Genomic DNA, 19,012 nt, shown 5'->3' with positions numbered 1-19,012 from the left:
GTGCGTTAAGCTCCCTCAAATAGCAATTTTTTTTTGTTTCATAAATCATAAACCATATGCATAGGAACATATACGACATACATGAGCAAGTAGGATAACGTCAAGACTCTTTCTGCATAAACTACCACCGTCTTCATAAAATCACCGATGTACAACCTGCCGAGACCAACCACTGCCAGTCTCCGGGATAATACCTATTAGGTCGACCGTGTCAATGATGCGGCGGTAAGGGCCACCCACGCGTGCGTCGAGGGGACGACCTTGGGCAACAGCCATCTCTACGTACTCCCTAAATGTCTTCTGGAAGTAGCGCGGATCGACCATGTCAAAACGAATGGGGCGCAAGTACTCTGGGGTACGTTCACTGCAAAGAGGCGCTATAGGATATTGATTGATCATTCTACGAATGACGTTCGGATCCCGCTCCTCCAAAAATTCACGGTAGTCCCTGTGAGGACGGGAGGATGTCTATGGTCTGGTGCTGCAGGACTGACATGGCAACATGTGATGGAACGTGATGAACGTTTACACGCGAGCTGTGCGCAGAGTGCGAGATTATTGGACGTGGAGAGTGGGTGATAGGAGCAGGGGGAGCAGGGGTGTACGAGCGACTAGTGTTCGACTTGGCGCGAAGACGTTCTGCTAGTCTGCCACTGCGAATATGGTCGTCAGGGATCTGCAGTACATCTACAGAAGCTTGATCAACAGAGGCCTTCATGCCTCTGTTTTCTGCGATGAATGGAGGGGTAGGCTTGCTGACCACTTGTACTCGGATTATGGACAGGTACTTGGGGCCTGATACTCTGAGAGTTCAAAGAAATCGCTCTGAAGCCGCTGCGAGGGAGCCCCTCAACTGGTTCAGGTGAATGAGGAAACTTGGTCAACAAGTCCTCGCGCTTGTCAGGGGTCACGCGAGTTGGCTCATGGTAATAGGTGTGTTGCGACAGCTTGCCGTGATAGACCTCGAGCATCCCTGGAGCTTGCTCGATGTACACGATGTCAGATTTCTTAAGGGGGGTCTTTCCACGGTACACAGGTTTGGGAAAATAAGAACGATGTTCGCGCGTCCCCCCTTCTGAGGAAAGGAGGTAGGGCATTGATTTGGTGTGCTTAAGCGATGCCGTTTGGTCATCGTTGGATCTGAGGGGTATTGATTACCACAATGACAATGAGTAGAGCACGAAAACGGTCGACTCACTTTTGGAAAATTTTCTTGAACGAATTCATGATGATATGGGGGAAGGGGACGTAAAGTTGCAAAGAATATGAGATGGTGGTCTGTCTAGCGGTGGGCAATCTGCATTTCAATATATATAGGTCGTGCTACTGTGGACACACCACATCATCCACATCCACATCCACAAAGCAATTCTTCAAAAATCTGAAAACGATACAAGTGTGGATGCTCTAGCGAATACTTTGATTACCCACCTAGAATCACATCAATGCCATTGATGTCACCCCATTTATAGCACAAAGGCAGAAAATGCAACAACTGACCAATTGTCGGGCAGTTGCCACAGACCAGCCCAATAAATCCATCGCGCGTCTTGCTCATTATTATTATTTATTTCTCGAGAGCTCATGGCATGTGCTCAGAAATTACTGGCAATGACGATCAGCACGCTGATTCGGATGTATGGGACGCCGGAATATGGTACGTCGTGTGCAGAGACGCTGAAAAGAACAGCTAGGTTCCTCCTTTAATTGTCTCATTTGACAAGACCACTTAGCGTACCTTTAAAGCGCACTGCACCCGACCGACTATAGTTTAGTCAAAGCTGCTCAACATCGATAAAGACATATGGAGTGCATTCGTGCTGGCATCTCAAGCAACCTGAAGGTGATGTAAATAGTCAAGAAAGTATTGATTCCAAGGGAATTACGCACGCGGTTGGCCTCCGATACACGTGGAGGATAGACTCGGGGGTCGATCATAGCCCTGAATAATGCTTATATTGTTGAACTCTAGAAATGTCGAGATACTCTAGCCCGCTTCAAGACACGGAGGACCGTTAACTCCTGTTACCTGTTCATGGTCAAATCCGCGCCTCAGACATACTTACTCTGACAGTGCAAGCCGCATACAATCTGTACGCCTGTACAGCATCATGCGCGAATAGCCCTGACAGGAGATATGACCGCATTCCAGAGCTGTGGCAACACAGAAGGACATAATCAAAGTGGCTTTGACTTCATGAAAAGAAATCGGAAACTTTACAGGTTACCGCTTGTAGCCTACAATGCGCAGGTCGGCAAAGCAGGTCAGTAAGGGCTTGAGATTAATATTGAGGCCTGAGACCCGAGGGGCTGTGAGGCTAAATACTTGAATGACAATGTCAAATATTGGCGTACGCAGTCCCCGACCCCACGAGCGGTGAGGGTTCTGTTAGATCCAGGCACCTGTATTTTCGTATGCGCGTGAACCGATTTCCTTTTCTGTTAAGGTTCAGGCCTACCCAGTTCAACCGTTGGAGCTGTTCGCCTTGTGTGTCGTCCGCTCGCGTTATCATTGAGTGATACTTGCTTTCCAGGTTGTATGCCTTCCGAGTGTTGTTCTGACTGATGCTCTACAGACCATGGGATGCCGCTAGCGGCTCTTGTTTCACGTTGGACATTTCATATTTTGTTTGAGGTACGTCGCAGCAACGGAAACCACGATACCTGACTGACGATATAACTACAGCTGCGCGAGTGGAGCGGGCACGGCCTGCAAGGGAAAGCCCAAGAGCCAAGGCCAAACCGCTATAGCGGGAGGCTGCGGCTCTATCTATCGCGGACCGACTACAGCATAGCACAGGACTACTGACTACCCCCAGCAAAAAAAGCATATTATATGGAGAGTACACACGCATATTATACTTGGCCAAAGAAACAGGAGTATTAAACCAGGGTGAGGATAGAACCATCTGGCCACTACATTGTCGACATCCATGAGGCCAAGAAAACCTGAACTGTGCAAACTCGGATTGAGCATAGAACCAGCTGCGCAACTCTGCGCAATGCAGTCATGGTGTAACATACATGAACACTCAATATTTGAATTGGAGTTGGGGATTGGAATTCTGGAATAATGACGGCCGCTATAAGCCTAGTCTAGCTCGCCATGTCAGTTGCCTCCAATTGCTGTGCAATTTTGATCACGTGCACGACGAATCATTGCTTTCTGGTATGGAGGATGACATCATACACCCCGTTTGCACTAACAGTGAACGTCATGGATGTGCGGAGCTTGACCCGCAGTACACAGCCAAAGTCCCTTAAGCTGGACTTGAAAGCTGATAAAGGTCGCTTCTTGGTCGCTTCCCCGCACACATAACAAAGGTCCATTCATCCTCCCTCCGTTAGACGATCAAAATGGCAGCATCAGCCGCGCTCCCTGGTCTCTTTTTCTGCCTTGCGGCAATGATACTCCTCATTCTTGTACGTTCCATCTAATCTTATCATCATTGCCACGTTTTTTATAGTGTTTGTCATCGACAGGTTTCTGTGTCATCACCAACGTTGAACAGCATATCCTTTCTTAATGCCGACCAATATTCCTTTGGTGTATTCGGTTATACGGGCTCAAAGGTTCAAGTTGGTTACTACTTCCCCCTCCCGGGAGACGTCAACACAGCAATCCTTCACAATCTTACCTTCGTTCTCATACTTTACCCAATCGCCGCTGGTCTTTCCGGTCTTGCATTCCTATTCGGAGTGTGTGGGGCTGGATATCATCGTGTGGGCACCGTCTTTATGAGTTTCCTCGCTGGACTCGCGACACTGTGCACTTTGATTGCATGGATCATTAGCATGTCTTTATTCGGTGTCGTCAGAGATCGTCTGAGAAGCAATGGCATCGATGCGAATTGGGGAAATGCGAACTGGCTTGCGCTTGGCGCGCTGGTTGCGCTGCTTCTAGGCTCCTGTACTGCAGCCTGTGGAGTATTTGGGCACTATAGGCGTTCGAGGAACTAGTTCACAAGCATGATATCCCGGGGGTAAGGGACCGAGATGAAAGGATGATGAAGTTCTCTTCGATTTCACATGGATGTGCTTACTACTTACTATTCGGATGGACTTACTCGTTATGTTTATTCAACTCTGTACTTATAATACCCGAATTGTAGTTTACCCTCCAACGATGATCAATGTAGTCAAGATGTTACCTCTACTTTAAGTCGCATGGATCACGTGAGATTTGTGATTTCCACATATCATATTATGCAGCTGTTACACGATGAGGTATACAGCTTACAAGATCGTCTACAATGCACATGTGTAATGCATATCACTTCCTATGCATCATCTTCGAGAACCAGCACGGATTTTCCGATATTATTTCCAACCAGTAAATCAACAAGTGCCTCACCGACCCTGTCCATACCATGATACACATGTTCCAGATATTTCAATTTTCCAGCAGCCAAATCTCGTGGAACAGTATCGTGGAATTCGTCCAGATACTTATCTGCCCAGTCGATCACGACCAAACCCTGCATCCTGCGTTATGAATGAAAATTGAGAAACATGGGCAAGGAGTACATTCATAAGACCAGCTTACTTTGCTCGGTATCTATTCAGTAACCACAGGTTCTATTTTCGCTGTTAGGAGTTAAAAGTCTCCAAGAGGAAATGTGCTCACTCGAATACCATACGCCTCGTTCGTGCCCAAGTTGTATTGACTGATCATCCCGCAGATGACGAGTCTGGCATTGCAGGCTAGATTATTTATGGCAGCTTCGAGGGTCGGACCACCAACAAGGTCAAAGTAAATGTCAATCGGGCCATGTGCCTTGAGCTCTGCAGCGGTATCCGCAGTTTTGTAGTTGAAGACATGATCTGCGCCGAGTGATTTCACTAATGAGACCTTCTGGTCACTACCACAAGATGCGATGACTTTCAGCCCTTGGGCCTTGGCAAGCTGAACTACGAGACTATGAAATATCTAAACAAAACAACAACAGAGGGTAGGATGACACGTACTGGCCTACGGCACCACACGCTGCAGATATATAGAGCGTTTCACCCGGCTTGGGGTTGCTAATGTCCTTGAGTCCATAATATGCTGTTTGCCCACTCATTCCAAGGATTCCAACATAATATCGCCATGGGAGGTTGTACTTGTTGTCGAGGACTTGTAGGCTCAAACCCTTCATCCCTAGAGCGTTGGCATCTATTGACGGGATGACGCTGTAGCGTTGATAGTCTACGATAATATAATCAATAATATGTACCGCCAGCCTTACCAGCAGTATACGCACGCATGAATCCATATACATATTGTCCGGCTTGAATCAAGGGCGTCTCACTTCGCAAGACCACAGCGACGCTAAAACCAGTAATTCTGTAAAACCGTCAGTGCCTGTTGAATTCTAATATTTTCAAGTTAGCTTACGTTTCGCCAAGGGGAAATGCATCGATGTCTCCTTGAATATCAACGGGTCGCATGCGATTGCGCATATAGGGGTCAAGACTGAAGGCAAGTGCCTTGACGAGGATACCTCCTTCAAGTGGTACATTATCAAGATCAATAGATAGTGTATTGTCGACGATCAGACTTGTTTTAGGATTTGGCAAACCATGAGGCATTTCGTTGAAAATAATACGCTGATTGGTTGTCATGATGGTACGAGGGGATAGAGGGGAGTTCTGGTTGCTATAAATCTTTCAGCGACTGTTATAAAGTGTCTCGCTTCGAGGCAGGGTAAATGGATGTCTGTGAGGGTGTCAGTGCATTAGCAAAGATGGGTTGAAGTTGAAAATAAAATAAAATGAAAAATAGTCGACTTTGAAACAAAAATCATACACGATATAAATCAATTCCTTTTTTTTTCGCATGGAGTCAGGGATATCTGCATTTGCATAAACCGTATATGTGGACGTAAACATCAAAGAGAATGTTTGTGTCAATATTTGCGTGCTGGCCCAAAGATTCGATGCCACGCGTTGTCGCCGAGACCAGACAAGTACGACAGAGAATCGTTATTTTATCAGGGCAGAAGAAGGATGAGTTAGTTCTGAGTCATAGCCTTTCACGTCCAACAAAGATTATTTCGTTACCTCGAGATAGGTGAGCGACCATACCGTAGAAATACCGCCTTTCATAGCAACATAATTCAGAAATTTTGCGTCAATAAAACGACAAGGACATTCGTTCAGAGGCCATCGGAAAGTGCGGACGAGGGAGCAAAAGCAAGTGGCACCTAGTCGAAAAAAATGATTTTCAAAGCTGAAGTGTCTCAATCACTGAGACCAGGAGGTCGGATAAAAGTACGGATGTTCGCGGATATGAATGCGTCACTAACAGGATGTAGCAGATCCATTTGCCTGGCCAGCTTCCCTTTTTTTGATTGCATTGGAATTCTTTGCAAAGTGGCCATTCACAAAGAAAGTTGCCCAGCACCTGTTTACTGGCCAAGCAGAGGTTGCGGGCCGGGAATAAGCCAAAGCTATGCACTGTCGTGAGGGCCAGTCTTGGGGCCTTGAGGGTTGAATTGCTGTGGGAATGCCACTGAGCTAGGGGTTTGTGTGCCACATCAGGTGAGAAATTGCAGTATGTCGTTGAGTCAAAACCACTAACCTGAGGTATCAAAGTATCGGGAAGATCCGAGCTCCCGCATGGGGCCTCTACGTAGAGGTATTAGACAAGATTGTAAACAAGACTTCCTGAATATTGAATATTGACTCCTAGGCCTCTTCGATGATCCGTGACCCGTCACCATCCTGGATTTGATAATTGTTAGATTCTTGTCCGAATACTCTGGGAAGAACTTAACGCTGCCTAGCCGAACATTCATCCTAACTGCTCTCGATACCATTTGGTACAACGTCATCCACGTCCAGTTACCAGTACTGCTTTGCTGACAGTGGCTGAGATTTTCCGCCAAGCTATCATTGTGTAACTCCGTCCGGAGAGAGCCGCAATTTCCAATTCTTCTAATATTCTTCATCCCAAATTTGGCAGGTGTATACGTTCACTGCATTTTGGCCTCGTTGAAGCAGGCCTTTGAGACTCGCGACATCCACATGCTGCGCAGCTTCAAGTATGTATATTCAAGCTGGATGGGCTGCCTTTTCTCTTGAATGCGTAGATTCCGAATGGCTATCCTTTCTGCCATCCTTCTTTTCGGCCTGTTTGTGACCTCTACTTTCTTCCAAAGCTCGCCCCGTCGCCCGAGTCTGCAATGGGTGATGTCAAGCGACAATCCATTCCCGTCACCAGTTGGTGGTGTTCCAATGCCTTCTGACTTTGGGACATCGATTCTTTTCTCCTTGCTATATTTCTCGCTCATACCCATCTTCGTTTCCCGGCTATATAACAAGCATTCGCGGGTCGTCGTGAGCATTAACGCAATCGTTACAACCATAGAAAGGTGAAAACAGCACCCTCCTGTAGTAACGCGCGTTGCCTCATGTCACCTCCCTAGAGTCATAATCTTCTCCCTACGAGCCTGGCAGTCCCGCAACCCAGCAGAAAGGACATCCCCGGCATTGACGACTTACATGCAAGTTTCGATTGCTTTGCCATACATTTCCATGGCATACGACGTCGTGGTTCTTCTGCGCTGCATGTATGTGAACTCTACCAAGGGTCCGGCAGCTTTTACAGATCCGCAAGATTCACCTATCGCTCCTTCGATGTCGTCCTCTATGCATCCTCTTTCCCCGTTTCATAGTGCTTCGCTTCATCTTTCGGACGATATACACGATGACCCAAAAAAGCGGTTTTTCTATCGCTGGTTTACCGATGTGCTGAAGCTGGCCTTCCTCGCTGCTACTATCCCGGGTATAATTGGTAACGCGCACTACCGTGGTGGAATGGATAATGCAAGTACAGCTAACGAGGTGATGATCACCAGGTGCATTATATCTTCACCCGCACAGCTTCATCTTACATAAACATCTTTGCTCAGATACCTAAGCTCCGGTGTTGCTCTCTTCCTCATACTTTTTGTGGCGACCTTGGTTGTTCGCGCCAGAAATCTACCCAAAGTGAAGTCGATTCACGTCACTCTACTCCTTGCCATCCTCGCTTGCAACGTAAGGATCCGTGTTCTCTGTTTTGTTCGTTTACATAATAATACATTTTCCTCAATGCATAGGCATCCTCTGCGATCTTCCGATTGTCGTTCATGTATCACCGCACGACCTCCCTTACATCAACAGCACCAGGCTCGGGTAACACTTTTCTAGAAAAGGGAACGTTCTATATATTCCATATGTTCAGTGACTGGCTGGCCGTCGCTCTGCTGCTCGTTCCGAATATCAGAGCCATCTTTAAGACGGGCATGTGGGGGGACTGGAGAGCTGTTGATTCTCTCCCTCAAGAACAGGAACGGGCAAGAAAAAGGAAGGAAGCCAAAGCACGAAGGAGTGGGCTTATCGCTTGATGCGCAGACTGCACATGGAAGGACGTAGCACCCTGTTTATTAAATGACACTCATTATACATGCCTGAGCACCCGTATCACTCCCGGCTAGGATACCGGTCCCGGCGATATTTATACTGAACACCTATTTCTTTACATGACTTAGCAGTTGATGAATCGATGAAGCTTAGGCATAGCTAGTATTTGCAAAATGGCTACTCGGAAAAGAGTATTACAGTGACAAACTAAAGGTCTGATAAAATCACATTTGAATTGTTGAATACGCTGCGTCACGTCGTACTACATGTCGTTATAATCAAACGTCATCTAATCTTAAACAAGTAACTTGGGTAACATATTGCGAAACCAATGACATAGATTATCATGAGGAGCGTCATCCTCTACTACTTGCGCTTTGTGAAAGTTATATGAAGGTTGTGGGGGAGCGTCAAGGCAAAAGGGGAGAAGGCGTTCTTCAAGCCATCTTGATGAATCGAATCTGCCGGTAATGTCCACTCATACTCCCGCAGCAACATTACAGCTAGGGCACGCTGCTCGTAGAGCGCAAAGTTACGAGCAGGACACTGCCGAGGTCCAGAGGCGAAAGGAACCCAAGCATCCTTGAGAATCTGGCTCCTCTCGGTCTTCTCGAGAAAGCGGTTGGGCCTGAAAGTGTTAGGGTCACCCCAGACGTCATTGCGGTGATGGACAGCGTAGATGTTGTATATAAGTGAGGTATTAGATGGAATGTAGTACCTTCCGAGGGTGACATTTTCCGCAGTGACACGAGGGACAATATATGAGACCGGAGTGTTGATACGAAGAGCTTCACGGATGCAAGCGTTGAGATAAGGTAATAACGCAGCGGAGAGGGTATCGACACCGGGATCAGAAGTAGGTCCAAGAACGCGAAGAGTTTCCTCGCGCGCGGCGGCTTGAATTTCTGGATGAATCGCAAGGAAGTATATCAGAGTGGAGAGACCTCCAGCAGAAGTATCCTAGAATATGCACTGTAATTAATGTCTGCTATCAAAAGGCAGCGCATTTGACTTACGTGGCCAGCTATGAAGAGGACTACCATATTATCACGAAGCTCCTCTTCGGACATCGTAGGCTCTTTTAGCATGAAAGTCATCATGTCATCTCCAGGGTCATTGCGTTTTGCTTGAAGCAGCATTTGAAACTTGTCGACCAAGTTGTCCATGCGCTTTATGACTTCCTTGCGAGGAAAAACCTTCTCAAGGAAGGGCATAATCAAATAAAGAGGATTGGCAATATCTTGCATAATGCCATTGTACTCTTTGACGAACAAGGACTCGGTGCGAATAGCATCAAAGTCATGCCCAAGGACTGAAGACCCAACTGCATCGAGGGCAAAACGCTGCGCGAGTTCGGCGAAGTCGACAGTATGGGTATCATTCTCCTCTGATGGTGGGTTAATGGCATCAAAGAGGTTCCTGGACAGGTATATGAACTGGTCAACAGGGATGGAGAGATTTAACGCATCTCGGATGACCCTGGAATGTTTCTTCCACCGGTCACCGTTTGCCATGAGGATGTTGGAACCCCCGATGAAGCGCCATAACAAGAGACCATCAGGCGGTAACTCTTTCGGGTATAACAAGAGGTTCTCTGTCATCTCAACCGCAAGCTGGAAGAGGATAAATAAGAGCTTAGTGACAATACGAAGTGCATACCTTGTGATCAAGAATGTGAATCATCCATCGACCTAGGGCCCACACGAGAACAAGTCCTTCACCTCTCTCGTTTGCGTATGGCAGAATGAGGCGCTTGATGCGCACGTCCTCGACCTCACCTGATAAATAGCTAACGAGAAGAGGGAAAATAGGCACACGAGGGAGATGGCGCAAGTGTGATGGTACGGTGAACAATTGAAAAATCACAAGTGTGACTGCAAGACTGGAAAAGGTCCACCAGAGTGGAGCAGGATCCATGACAATGTGGTAGAATCAGGATATAAGGGGTTCTTGAACGAACGTACATCCTATCTCTTTAAGTACCACTTCAGGGGAGTTAGCAGATGGGAAGAGGCAGAGGCAGCAAAGACTATGATGTCGTGATATTTCAATTTGTTATTGACGTTGCGCAAGCGAAAGTTCACATGTTTTCATGCGCTAACAAAATCCGGAGAATCCAAGTGAGCTGAAGCGCTGATCTTCTGGCAGATAACTATGATATTGGGCAGCTAGTGTGGTGGCAGAGGACTATTGCTTGCTATTGCGAGGTATTCTTGAAGCACATACCTTGAGATAGTAAATTAATGGCACAAATCTGTACTTGAATCATGATACGCAGTCTCCACAGGACGGGTTAATTCTTACTTCCACACACAATTTACAACTTAATCAATGTTTCTATCATGCACCTTTCATTGCGAGGTTGAACGACCAATTTTTGTTAAGAAATGGTGAAGTTCATTGAAAGCCGTCAAAGTCACGCTGGTGACAGCCAGCCGAGCGCTGCCATAGCGGAGTTCTAAACAAATACTACCACTGGCTGTGACGACTTGTCAGCGCTCTACGAAATAGCCGCCCAAAAGGCAAATCACGAGAGTCGCGTGATCCCACATATGAGCAGAATGGTTCTAACTTAAATAGTCCTGATCTATGCCATGAAATACCTTACAATCCTCCTGTACATCCAACTCGCAGCAACATACCAGCAGCAATTTTCCGGACATTTTACATCACACCAGCATCAAGTTCATGTGCCTCATCATCACGGACCACATAGTTCTCATTCTCATGTAGTATATCCTGCACCATACAGCCATTATAATTACAACCACATCCCATACTATATTCCACATCACATGACTGCACTGTCGAGGATAGGCAAATAATGATGTTGGACGCTTGCTCAGACGTGAGTGTACTGGTCAAGGTAAAATAATATGTGTGGGCTCACGGAGTCTCCACTTAATATTAATATGATTACATAATGTCAGCGTAATGGTACCTTCCTTGGCAGTGCCGTTATCAGGAACACATATACCGTGGGCTCGCCGCCATGGCCCGGGAGATCATTCTCTCATTCCCTGCAACAAGTTGAAACACTCGGACTCTAAGTTATTGTTGCCATCGTCAAACAATGACAATTGACTTTTCACTATACTTGGTCACAGGTCGGGAGCTGCTGCCACCAGGAAAGGTCAGAGATACCCATGATTTCAAACGTCATTAAAGCCGCTCCCTCATTTTCAGGAATATCTAGAATCCTTGGAAGAGGTTTGGGAATCATCCTCCTTCGGGAGCATAAACGACATGTGCTGATCAGCACCTCTGTTCATACTAATTTTTCAAGGCCTTGCAAGGCGGTGTAACCGTTGTTCAGATCCGAGAAAAGAAGTCTGACACACTAGAAGTGAGAAGTGATCGTTTATTTCTTCATTGCTGTTTCAGATGGTTTGCTCCAGTTCTTGGAAATTGCTCGAGAGTCGAAGATCCTCTGTGAAAAATACAAGGTTCCTCTCATCATCAATGACCGTATTGATATCGCGCTCGCCGTCCAAGCCGATGGTGTGCATCTGGGGCAAACAGACATGCCGGTTCATATCGCAAAAACTTTACTCCCCGCGGGTACTGTGATTGGTGTCTCTTGTAACGATCCAGACCACGTGAAGAAAGCAATAGAGGACGAAGTTGATTATATTGGCATCGGTGCCGTCTGGGGTACGACAACTAAGAAGCTGACCAGCCCAGTCATTGGTGTCAGAGGAGTTGGCTCACTGCTCCAGGCCCTGGATGGTACAAAAATCAAAGCCGTTGCAATCGGTATGCAAAAATGCATACGCTACGTCCATTGTGATGTCTAAAGACCTGTTCCCCAGGGGGGATAAATTCCACTAACGTCCTGAGAACCTTACATGGATCAGTATCAACCTCTGGACACAGATTGGATGGTATTGCTGTAGTCTCGGATATTGTGGCATCCTCAGCACCCCGTTCCGCTGCCAAAAGCTTAAGGTATAGCCTCGATGCGTGGGTCCACCATTTCAATGTGCAGAGTCGAGTGCCGCAAATATACGATGTGGAGACCATCAAGAACGGCGTTGTCGAACTTATGCGGGTGATACGAGACAAGAGTCCACTCATTCATCAAGTAGATGCTTTCACGCGCGATCTGTTGCCCGTCCACTGACTGTCATACAGATCACAAATGTCGTGGTCACGAACCAATCCGCGAATGCGACCTTAGCCTTAGGTGCAAGTCCGATTATGGCTACCGCACCTGAAGAGATGCATGATCTTAGTCGCATTCCGGGTAGTTTACTCATAAACTTTGGCACCATCACGGACAAAGGTAGCATGATTCTTGCAGGGCAATACGCAAATGAAGCACAAAAACCCATAGTCTTTGATCCGGTTGGAGTGGGCGCTACTCAGTTCAGGAAGACGACCGCCTCAGAACTCCTGAATGCATGGCAGGCTAGCGTTATTAAAGGAAACGCTGGCGAGATGGCTTCTCTCGCTAACTCGAACGAAGTCTGTAACAGATCCTACTTCTGTGTGGGACTTGCAAATTTACATTATTTATTTGCAGGTGCAGGCTAAAGGGGTTGATAGTGTCGGCCCTGGGTTCGCAGATTCGGCAACTTTTATTCGCGAGATAGCCAAGAAAGAACGTAAGTTCGCCGTGGATATCGCGAGTACATGTGCCTTAAATGCATCCGTCGTAAGGTTGCGTCGCTGTCATGACGGGACCGACAGACTGGGTGTCTGATGGTACCATTGTGGTGAAGTTGGAGAACGGACATAAAATCCTCGGTGATATTACAGGGTCTGGATGCCTTGTTGGCACCTGCGTTGCTACGTTTTGTGCTGGTGCCTCACTTCTTTCCGCTGCCCCTGAAACAAGCCCTGGGCCTGAGCTCGCGAAGCTCGTCAGGGGAAACATGCTGATGGGCGCTGTTGGTGGGTAAGTCAAAATCTGATCAAACGTTTTCGTATAATAAAGACTGACTAATGATGGTAGTGTTTTGGCTCTAACGGTCGCAGCAGAGTGCGCAGCAGAAAGAAGCGACGTTCATGGATCTGGAACATTCCTCCCAGCCCTCATAGATGAGTTGTACAACTTGAAGCCCGAGACTCTGCTGTCTAGGGCAAAAGTTCAAGTATTGTAACCTGTTCTTACAGCATAGTGTGTGGATAAATATTTCGGCAATGCGAAGAGCATGTTAGCGACTGAATTTCTCATGCACAAAAATCTTATATATGGATCTGACTAATGTACAGCGGTAGAAAGAATAGTTTCATTTGGTACGTCCAAGATTCTGGAGAAGGGCATGGCATCAGTGGGCTGAAGCCAGTTCTTCTCGTCGTATTCGACGTAAGGGGACGAGTCAATCATGTGGAAAGTATATGCAAATCTTGTGTGAGCACTAGTGTTACGTTCCGACTTGTGAAGGACACTGCCGTGGATGAGGACGAGATCACCTAGTATCTGATGTTCAGCGATGGACATCTAGCGCACACGTAACCATCTACCTGGCTCGCAAGCTTCCAGCACATAGTTTCCTTCTGGCACACCTTCTGACGCATTCTCCCTCGGTTTCTCGCTTGTGTCGGACGAAGGAGGCGGAGGGGTGGCAAGCTGCTCGAAACCAGTACCACCCTCTGGTAAACGTACAAATCTCTTCGTGATCGGAGTTGTTAGATGGGATCCGGGCAAGAACGACAGTGCGCCGTTCGTGGGCGTGCACTTCTCAAGAGCTATCCAAAATCCAAGAGCACTTTGGGGTGATGTGTACTATACATGATGTGTATGAAGATAGCATGCAAACAGGGGGAGAGACTGATACTGACGAGAAACGTGCTGAATTGTAAAATTACCAAGTTTAGACTCAGATTCAACATCGGTGACTTTCCACTTACGAGTCGTTGTGTTCGGGCACTCCAAGATTGGTGTGTTAGCTGCTGGAAATGACATTACCACCTGATGTCAGTTGCTCACCTGCGCCACCGGTCTGTGATTGTTTGAATATAACCATTGATTGCAGTGCTAAAAGGTTTACATCAGTCTCCAGCAGTGTAGTTACTAAACATGATCTTTACCAACTGGGTCATGGTGGAATCGTAGGTCGTGCACTAGAGCCTTCAGTCGATCATTTTCCAGAGTAACGTTCCGGAACACGGGATCCAATTCGTGAAGAGCTAACTTAAGTAAGATAAATGTGAAGATTTGTGTAGATGGGCAACGAACCGTGACCTATCTTATTTACTGCCCTTGCCTTATCCCTGGTAAGTTTCCCACTACTGTCGATAGCATCTTCATCAAGGAAATAGCGGATCTTGTCACCTGAATTCAGAAAGTAGCTGTCGCCGATGTGGTCCTTATCCGATGTTGTGAATTTGGTCTGTCACATATTTAGAGCTCTGAATGTTTGCTATTTAAATGTTGCACTTACCAGGGGATGATCCTCTGGTGTAAATTCATCAAGGAGCTCTTTGGCCCGCAACAAAAGAGAACCCGTCTGGTCATGCGAGAGAAAGCCAGGGACGACTAAATACCTATGCACACCGGTCACCGAGAGCAGCGGATTTCCTAGATATCTGACCTACCCATCCCTATAGAACTGACCGACATCATATCAGAGGTTGGGCGTGACAGAATATTAGGAGCACGATTCAAACTAGGACAAACCTTGTCAATCTGCGTCTGAGAAAGGTATTTAAGAGGTCGTGCAACTGCCATGGATGGTTCAGAACGTTGTTAACCAGCCTTGCTGAGTGCCGAGGGAGACCTTGCGCGCTAGATAAGATAACCTATGATTAAGCCAAGCGCTTAATGCGACTGGACCGGTGGGATCCGGTGCATTTTGATCTCCGCCGGCCGGTAGCCTCCTGCCACTCCGCCTCAGAAACTCAAACCTTGACCCCAACCACCACTTCTATCATTACATCAAGGAGTCCTGGCTGAGACCCATGGCACCAGCGCGTTCTACCAGACGCAATCAGCATGAACAAAGTATATCCCTACGCTCTGGTCAGGATGCATCACCTACCGCAGATGGCCCCAGTGGCGACCTCTTTCTGGAGCCCATGATGGGAACACCCCTCAATGTGTACATCGAGAAGGAAGTGGAAGATAGAGACGCACTCGTCGAACTCGTAACGGTAGGTCATCCTTCAGTCACTTATCGCACGGATTGGATCATATGTTTTTGAACCGTCGATGATGTGTAACTGAATCCCATCTTCGGCAGAAACACGGCGGCACATCATCACCAGGGTACAGTGGGACGCCATACATTCTTGGTGAGTACAGGTCCTTGTCGTGTCCGCCACATCTTATGTAACTACATCTCAGTCGATCCACATAAGGAATCAGGCCAGAACTTGTACCGCCAGTACGCCGGTAAAAAGGGTAAAATCGTTCTCCATTACCGTTGGGTTCATGAGTGCATCCGTGCTGGCGCTCTGCAAACGTTCCAGAACAACTGGGCCGGTTGCAAAGTCACTGGAACAGAGAAGTTTGTTTTTCTTTTTACCGATTGGTCTTCCCTGTGTTGAATGACCTTACCAGAGTAACACCACCTACCATCGTCCCGTCCCAGACTGAACAGACCCGCTCCTCCACATCTCAGCCGGCTCCAATGCAGTCCATGGCTCCCCATCCACAAGCAATGCCTCCCATACCCCCTGGGGATCCCATGGTTCATCCACCTCAAACATCCTACGGTTATCCTGTGTACGGCCATCCAATGCACGGGCCGCCTCGAGGTATGCAGCCGCCAACAGCCGCCCCGCCCCAATCATGGCAAGCGCCAAATGCCATTGCGCCACAGCAAACACACATAACCTCACCCCAGACTGCCGCAATGCTTGCCCGACAAACACATCCATATCGGGAAGAGCCTTGGGTGACACCCTTCAATCAGCCCCCGCCCCATATGGTAGCTGGACCGAGTGCGGCAGGTTATGATTATAGATACGGCGATGACCGTCCTGAATGGGCTCCCCCAACTAACGACTATCCTTATGACCCTGCTTCGGTAAGTTTTCGTGCGTGTTAGTCACAGTTGCCATTCATATGTTCAATATCAGTATGAGCATCCTTATGATCAGACTGCACCTTACATGGCAGAGGCCGGACCGCCGACGGCTGGTCCGTCTTCAGTTCCCGCTGATAGTACTCTTGCCGAGAAGCCTCGTGGTCGTAAACGCACTCGTAATACTGTAGGTTTCATTTCATCCATTCCTGCAAGACATAGTGTAACTTTGTTATTTATTATTAGGCGCCGCCTGCCGCTTCACCTTCCGCTCTTGTACTGAATCGCCGAAATCCCCCAGCACATTCACCAACCCCTCCAACGCGCGTGATTAAGAGCACATACGGAGGAAACTTGTTTACTTCTGATGATGTATTATACCTCAAGCGATACATTGATTACTGTCAAGAACAAGGTCTCGTCCTGAGGTGAGTATTTGCTGTTGGATCGCAACCGAGACTAAATTATCTCCAGCTTGAGAGAAATCTGTGAGAGGATTGCAGTCAAAGTAAGTTGCTTACATTTCGGTGCTGTTCAACTTGTCTGATGTTGCCGTGCATGGTAGGCGCCCCATCATACGTGAGCGTGTTTCAAGTAAAGCGATATTATTGATCTGATGAGTGCCGCAGATTTTACTCTTGGCGCCGATACTGCAATAAACATCAAATTCGATTGGGTGGCTACTCGATGGACACGGGCGACAACAATACGCCCCGCCCTGAAGGCGAAGTTGAGCCCGAAGAGGAAGAACAACTACTGCCACTCGGAACTACGGGTCCTGGCATCATCGCGGCTGCACAGGCTCGGCTGCAGCAAGATGCTGGTCGTCCACGCAATCGGTCTCCGACTCCACCTCGCGCTCTCTTCAGGAGTACGACAGGAAAGGGGGTAGCTTTCACGGATGAGGATGTTGCGTTCCTGGTGCGCTTCATGGAGTACCGGAAGTAAGTCCTTCCAAAATGGGTTTCCTGCAGTGGTTTCATGATGTATCTAGGTCCCAAGAGCGATTTGATATGGTTGCGTTTTGGAAGGATGTTGCTACCAAGGTAATCAACCCAAAACATGCTGTTTTATCTTCTTGACTGCTCATCGCTTTCAAGGCACCGCATCACTCGCGCGCATCATGGATGAAGTTCTGGCGACGTCACAAGCATGAACTCAATCGTACAGAAGAGGATGAACCTCTACCTCAACCACCGGAGAAGAAGATGCGTTACAGCCGTGGGGATGACATCCTTCTTGCGAAGTACTTTTTCACAAAGCCGGAAGGGACGTCAGACAAAATCTTCCAGGCGTTTGGTCGTATAGTCAGTCTTTACTGTTCGGTATTATATCGAGCTGGCTGACCGGTCTTGTTTACAGCATCCTCATCATCCTTGGAAGGGATGGCAGGAACACCACCGTATACACAAAGCTAAGATTGATCACTTTATTCAGCAGTTGGGAAATGGCGAGAACATTGACATTGATGAGAATGGAGAGGAACCTTGAGAATGTTGCGTCTACTATAAATGTACTTTAAACTCTACTAGGGGTGTTTCCGGGGTGACTTCATGACAGTCTATATATATAGTACTCAACGTTCTTGACAGCGTTGATGTCAAAGTCAAGCTTGAGTCCTGACATATAATTCCAACTTTGCTTAAACTTTTGTCCCTGACGGACAGTCGTCCCTTGAGCTTTATCAATCAATTCCATTTGGTATTGGGACCACAAGTTAAAATATAATGAAACTTATCATTGGTGCTCACTATCATCAACGGTCATAACGCGTCTGTTGTGAAGGCATATGAAATTTAATATGCCAGTGGATTGGAATCTGGGACCAATCATAGATTTAGATACCCCCCGTACGACTGCTGATTGTATGTGAAAAAATAATCATGAGAATACGTTACACGATAGTCGTAGAAGACATACCCATAATATCTCACGGAGTACGGTATATGAAGCCTCATGGCGCTCTTCTGTAAGCCCTAAGTAGCTTGATGCTGCTGATAAACTCTATCACCAGAAGTAAGGGTCAACGGAACAGTATTTTATCAAGATACCGCATGATTACGACGAGGGTGGGCACACTGGTAACAGTGGTAACATGTTGTGTGAGCACGACCACATTCAAAATAATCACCTGTATTTGCGGGGGACCCTGATCCACACAGTGTGATTTATTAATATAGAGCACGTATTAGGCAGAGCAACTTGAAGTGATGGAAACCAGTCTCCACTCAAAAGCGACGCATTAAGCGCATTGGGAGAGGCTTCATGACCGGAATTCGCTGGGGTAACTAGGAAGCTATGAACAAACGCCCATACGAACTAGAACTTTGGATGAACCCGTGGATTTTGAGCTTCTTGATGATGGAGTCGTGTGCTCGCAGAAAAAGTCTATACAAGGCAGTACGGACTGAGAGCACCAGAGGTAAACTCTACCGGATTGGTGCGGCGTCAACTCAGAGAGCTGACGCACATCAATGCTCTGAGATCGGGGCGCCGAGGGGCAGTGATGAACGTATTGATGTAACACCCCTAGTACTTGTGACAGATGATATTAATAGTACTTTGCGGTAGAACGGAGATGCAGTGGAAGGAATTACAGTGGATGACCCACGGAGATTAGAAAGTTTGAAGAGCTCTGAGCTTGTTTG

At 47.3% G+C, this 19,012-nt stretch overlaps 9 protein-coding genes across 9 annotated transcripts; 5 read left to right on the top strand and 4 right to left on the bottom strand.

Annotated features, from left to right (window-relative positions):
* Positions 1-141: 141 nt before the first annotated feature.
* On the bottom strand, positions 142-1,227 carry BJ212DRAFT_1303385 (uncharacterized protein; the record flags this gene model as incomplete). The annotated part of the gene is made up of 4 exons (XM_041333407.1): positions 142-448; positions 495-729; positions 761-1,140; positions 1,199-1,227. 4 exons carry the CDS (start codon positions 1,225-1,227, stop codon positions 142-144), a joined length of 951 nt encoding a protein of 316 aa, XP_041188209.1.
* A 910-nt stretch (positions 1,228-2,137) lies between these two features.
* On the top strand, positions 2,138-2,809 carry BJ212DRAFT_1303384 (uncharacterized protein; the record flags this gene model as incomplete). Its single annotated transcript, XM_041333406.1, has 4 exons — positions 2,138-2,264; positions 2,360-2,377; positions 2,577-2,635; positions 2,687-2,809. The coding sequence occupies 4 exons, from the start codon at positions 2,138-2,140 to the stop codon at positions 2,807-2,809; spliced, it is 327 nt and encodes a 108-aa protein (XP_041188208.1).
* A 548-nt stretch (positions 2,810-3,357) lies between these two features.
* On the top strand, positions 3,358-3,960 carry BJ212DRAFT_1449269 (pali-domain-containing protein; the record flags this gene model as incomplete). The annotated part of the gene is made up of 2 exons (XM_041338669.1): positions 3,358-3,423; positions 3,484-3,960. The coding sequence occupies 2 exons, from the start codon at positions 3,358-3,360 to the stop codon at positions 3,958-3,960; spliced, it is 543 nt and encodes a 180-aa protein (XP_041188207.1).
* Positions 3,961-4,280: 320 nt separating this feature from the next.
* On the bottom strand, positions 4,281-5,607 carry BJ212DRAFT_1485523 (uncharacterized protein; the record flags this gene model as incomplete). Its single annotated transcript, XM_041340995.1, has 6 exons — positions 4,281-4,485; positions 4,547-4,578; positions 4,628-4,919; positions 4,969-5,191; positions 5,247-5,329; positions 5,381-5,607. The coding sequence occupies 6 exons, from the start codon at positions 5,605-5,607 to the stop codon at positions 4,281-4,283; spliced, it is 1,062 nt and encodes a 353-aa protein (XP_041188206.1).
* Positions 5,608-7,176: 1,569 nt separating this feature from the next.
* Positions 7,177-8,375, top strand: BJ212DRAFT_1281627 (uncharacterized protein; the record flags this gene model as incomplete). Its single annotated transcript, XM_041331629.1, has 4 exons — positions 7,177-7,358; positions 7,413-7,844; positions 7,899-8,025; positions 8,088-8,375. The coding sequence occupies 4 exons, from the start codon at positions 7,177-7,179 to the stop codon at positions 8,373-8,375; spliced, it is 1,029 nt and encodes a 342-aa protein (XP_041188205.1).
* A 328-nt stretch (positions 8,376-8,703) lies between these two features.
* BJ212DRAFT_1437015 (cytochrome P450) lies at positions 8,704-10,684 on the bottom strand. The gene is made up of 3 exons (XM_041337736.1): positions 10,051-10,684; positions 9,408-10,004; positions 8,704-9,351 (listed from the first exon to the last, which is right to left on the bottom strand). The coding sequence occupies exons 1-3, from the start codon at positions 10,306-10,308 to the stop codon at positions 8,758-8,760; spliced, it is 1,449 nt and encodes a 482-aa protein (XP_041188204.1). The 5' UTR covers positions 10,309-10,684; the 3' UTR covers positions 8,704-8,757.
* Positions 10,685-11,347: 663 nt separating this feature from the next.
* Positions 11,348-13,559, top strand: BJ212DRAFT_1386417 (TMP-TENI-domain-containing protein). The gene is made up of 9 exons (XM_041336836.1): positions 11,348-11,524; positions 11,578-11,601; positions 11,678-11,737; positions 11,790-12,147; positions 12,204-12,475; positions 12,526-12,858; positions 12,917-12,998; positions 13,054-13,291; positions 13,349-13,559. The coding sequence occupies exons 1-9, from the start codon at positions 11,465-11,467 to the stop codon at positions 13,494-13,496; spliced, it is 1,575 nt and encodes a 524-aa protein (XP_041188203.1). The 5' UTR covers positions 11,348-11,464; the 3' UTR covers positions 13,497-13,559.
* Positions 13,560-15,225, bottom strand: BJ212DRAFT_1386405 (uncharacterized protein). The gene is made up of 10 exons (XM_041336835.1): positions 15,017-15,225; positions 14,935-14,948; positions 14,781-14,883; positions 14,576-14,729; positions 14,428-14,526; positions 14,327-14,374; positions 14,248-14,266; positions 14,179-14,188; positions 13,861-14,122; positions 13,560-13,809 (listed from the first exon to the last, which is right to left on the bottom strand). The coding sequence occupies exons 1-10, from the start codon at positions 15,065-15,067 to the stop codon at positions 13,598-13,600; spliced, it is 972 nt and encodes a 323-aa protein (XP_041188202.1). The 5' UTR covers positions 15,068-15,225; the 3' UTR covers positions 13,560-13,597.
* A 72-nt stretch (positions 15,226-15,297) lies between these two features.
* On the top strand, positions 15,298-17,855 carry BJ212DRAFT_1536086 (uncharacterized protein; the record flags this gene model as incomplete). The annotated part of the gene is made up of 12 exons (XM_041341815.1): positions 15,298-15,489; positions 15,579-15,630; positions 15,683-15,845; positions 15,899-16,367; positions 16,420-16,551; positions 16,611-16,792; positions 16,839-16,872; positions 16,930-16,943; positions 16,994-17,308; positions 17,359-17,410; positions 17,465-17,671; positions 17,727-17,855. 12 exons carry the CDS (start codon positions 15,298-15,300, stop codon positions 17,853-17,855), a joined length of 1,941 nt encoding a protein of 646 aa, XP_041188201.1.
* Between the last annotated feature and the right edge of the window lie 1,157 nt (positions 17,856-19,012).

Source organism: Suillus subaureus (genome assembly GCF_016647635.1).
Source record: "Suillus subaureus strain MN1 chromosome Unknown BJ212scaffold_42, whole genome shotgun sequence".
NCBI classification, from domain to species: Eukaryota; Fungi; Basidiomycota; class Agaricomycetes; order Boletales; family Suillaceae; genus Suillus; species Suillus subaureus.
This window is presented reverse-complemented; position numbering and strand designations above follow the sequence as displayed.

What these genes read in the sequence shown, in the direction of transcription:
- BJ212DRAFT_1437015 (XM_041337736.1), bottom strand. Translation starts at nt 10,308, where the DNA reads ATGGATCCTGCTCCACTCTGGTGGACCTTTTCCAGTCTTGCAGTCACA. An exon ending in TTCACATTCTTGATCACAAG is followed by an intron (nt 10,005 to 10,050) that starts GTATGCACTTCG and finishes ATCCTCTTCCAG; the next exon opens with CTTGCGGTTGAGATGACAGA. An exon ending in TCCTCTTCATAGCTGGCCAC is followed by an intron (nt 9,352 to 9,407) that starts GTAAGTCAAATG and finishes TGCATATTCTAG; the next exon opens with GATACTTCTGCTGGAGGTCT.
- BJ212DRAFT_1386417 (XM_041336836.1), top strand. Translation starts at nt 11,465, where the DNA reads ATGACAATTGACTTTTCACTATACTTGGTCACAGGTCGGGAGCTGCTG. An exon ending in CTCTCGCTAACTCGAACGAA is followed by an intron (nt 12,859 to 12,916) that starts GTCTGTAACAGA and finishes ATTTATTTGCAG; the next exon opens with GTGCAGGCTAAAGGGGTTGA. An exon ending in CTGATGGGCGCTGTTGGTGG is followed by an intron (nt 13,292 to 13,348) that starts GTAAGTCAAAAT and finishes TAATGATGGTAG; the next exon opens with TGTTTTGGCTCTAACGGTCG.
- BJ212DRAFT_1386405 (XM_041336835.1), bottom strand. Translation starts at nt 15,067, where the DNA reads ATGGCAGTTGCACGACCTCTTAAATACCTTTCTCAGACGCAGATTGAC. An exon ending in AGTAAATAAGATAGGTCACG is followed by an intron (nt 14,527 to 14,575) that starts GTTCGTTGCCCA and finishes TACTTAAGTTAG; the next exon opens with CTCTTCACGAATTGGATCCC. An exon ending in GCTGGAAGCTTGCGAGCCAG is followed by an intron (nt 13,810 to 13,860) that starts GTAGATGGTTAC and finishes ATCAGATACTAG; the next exon opens with GTGATCTCGTCCTCATCCAC.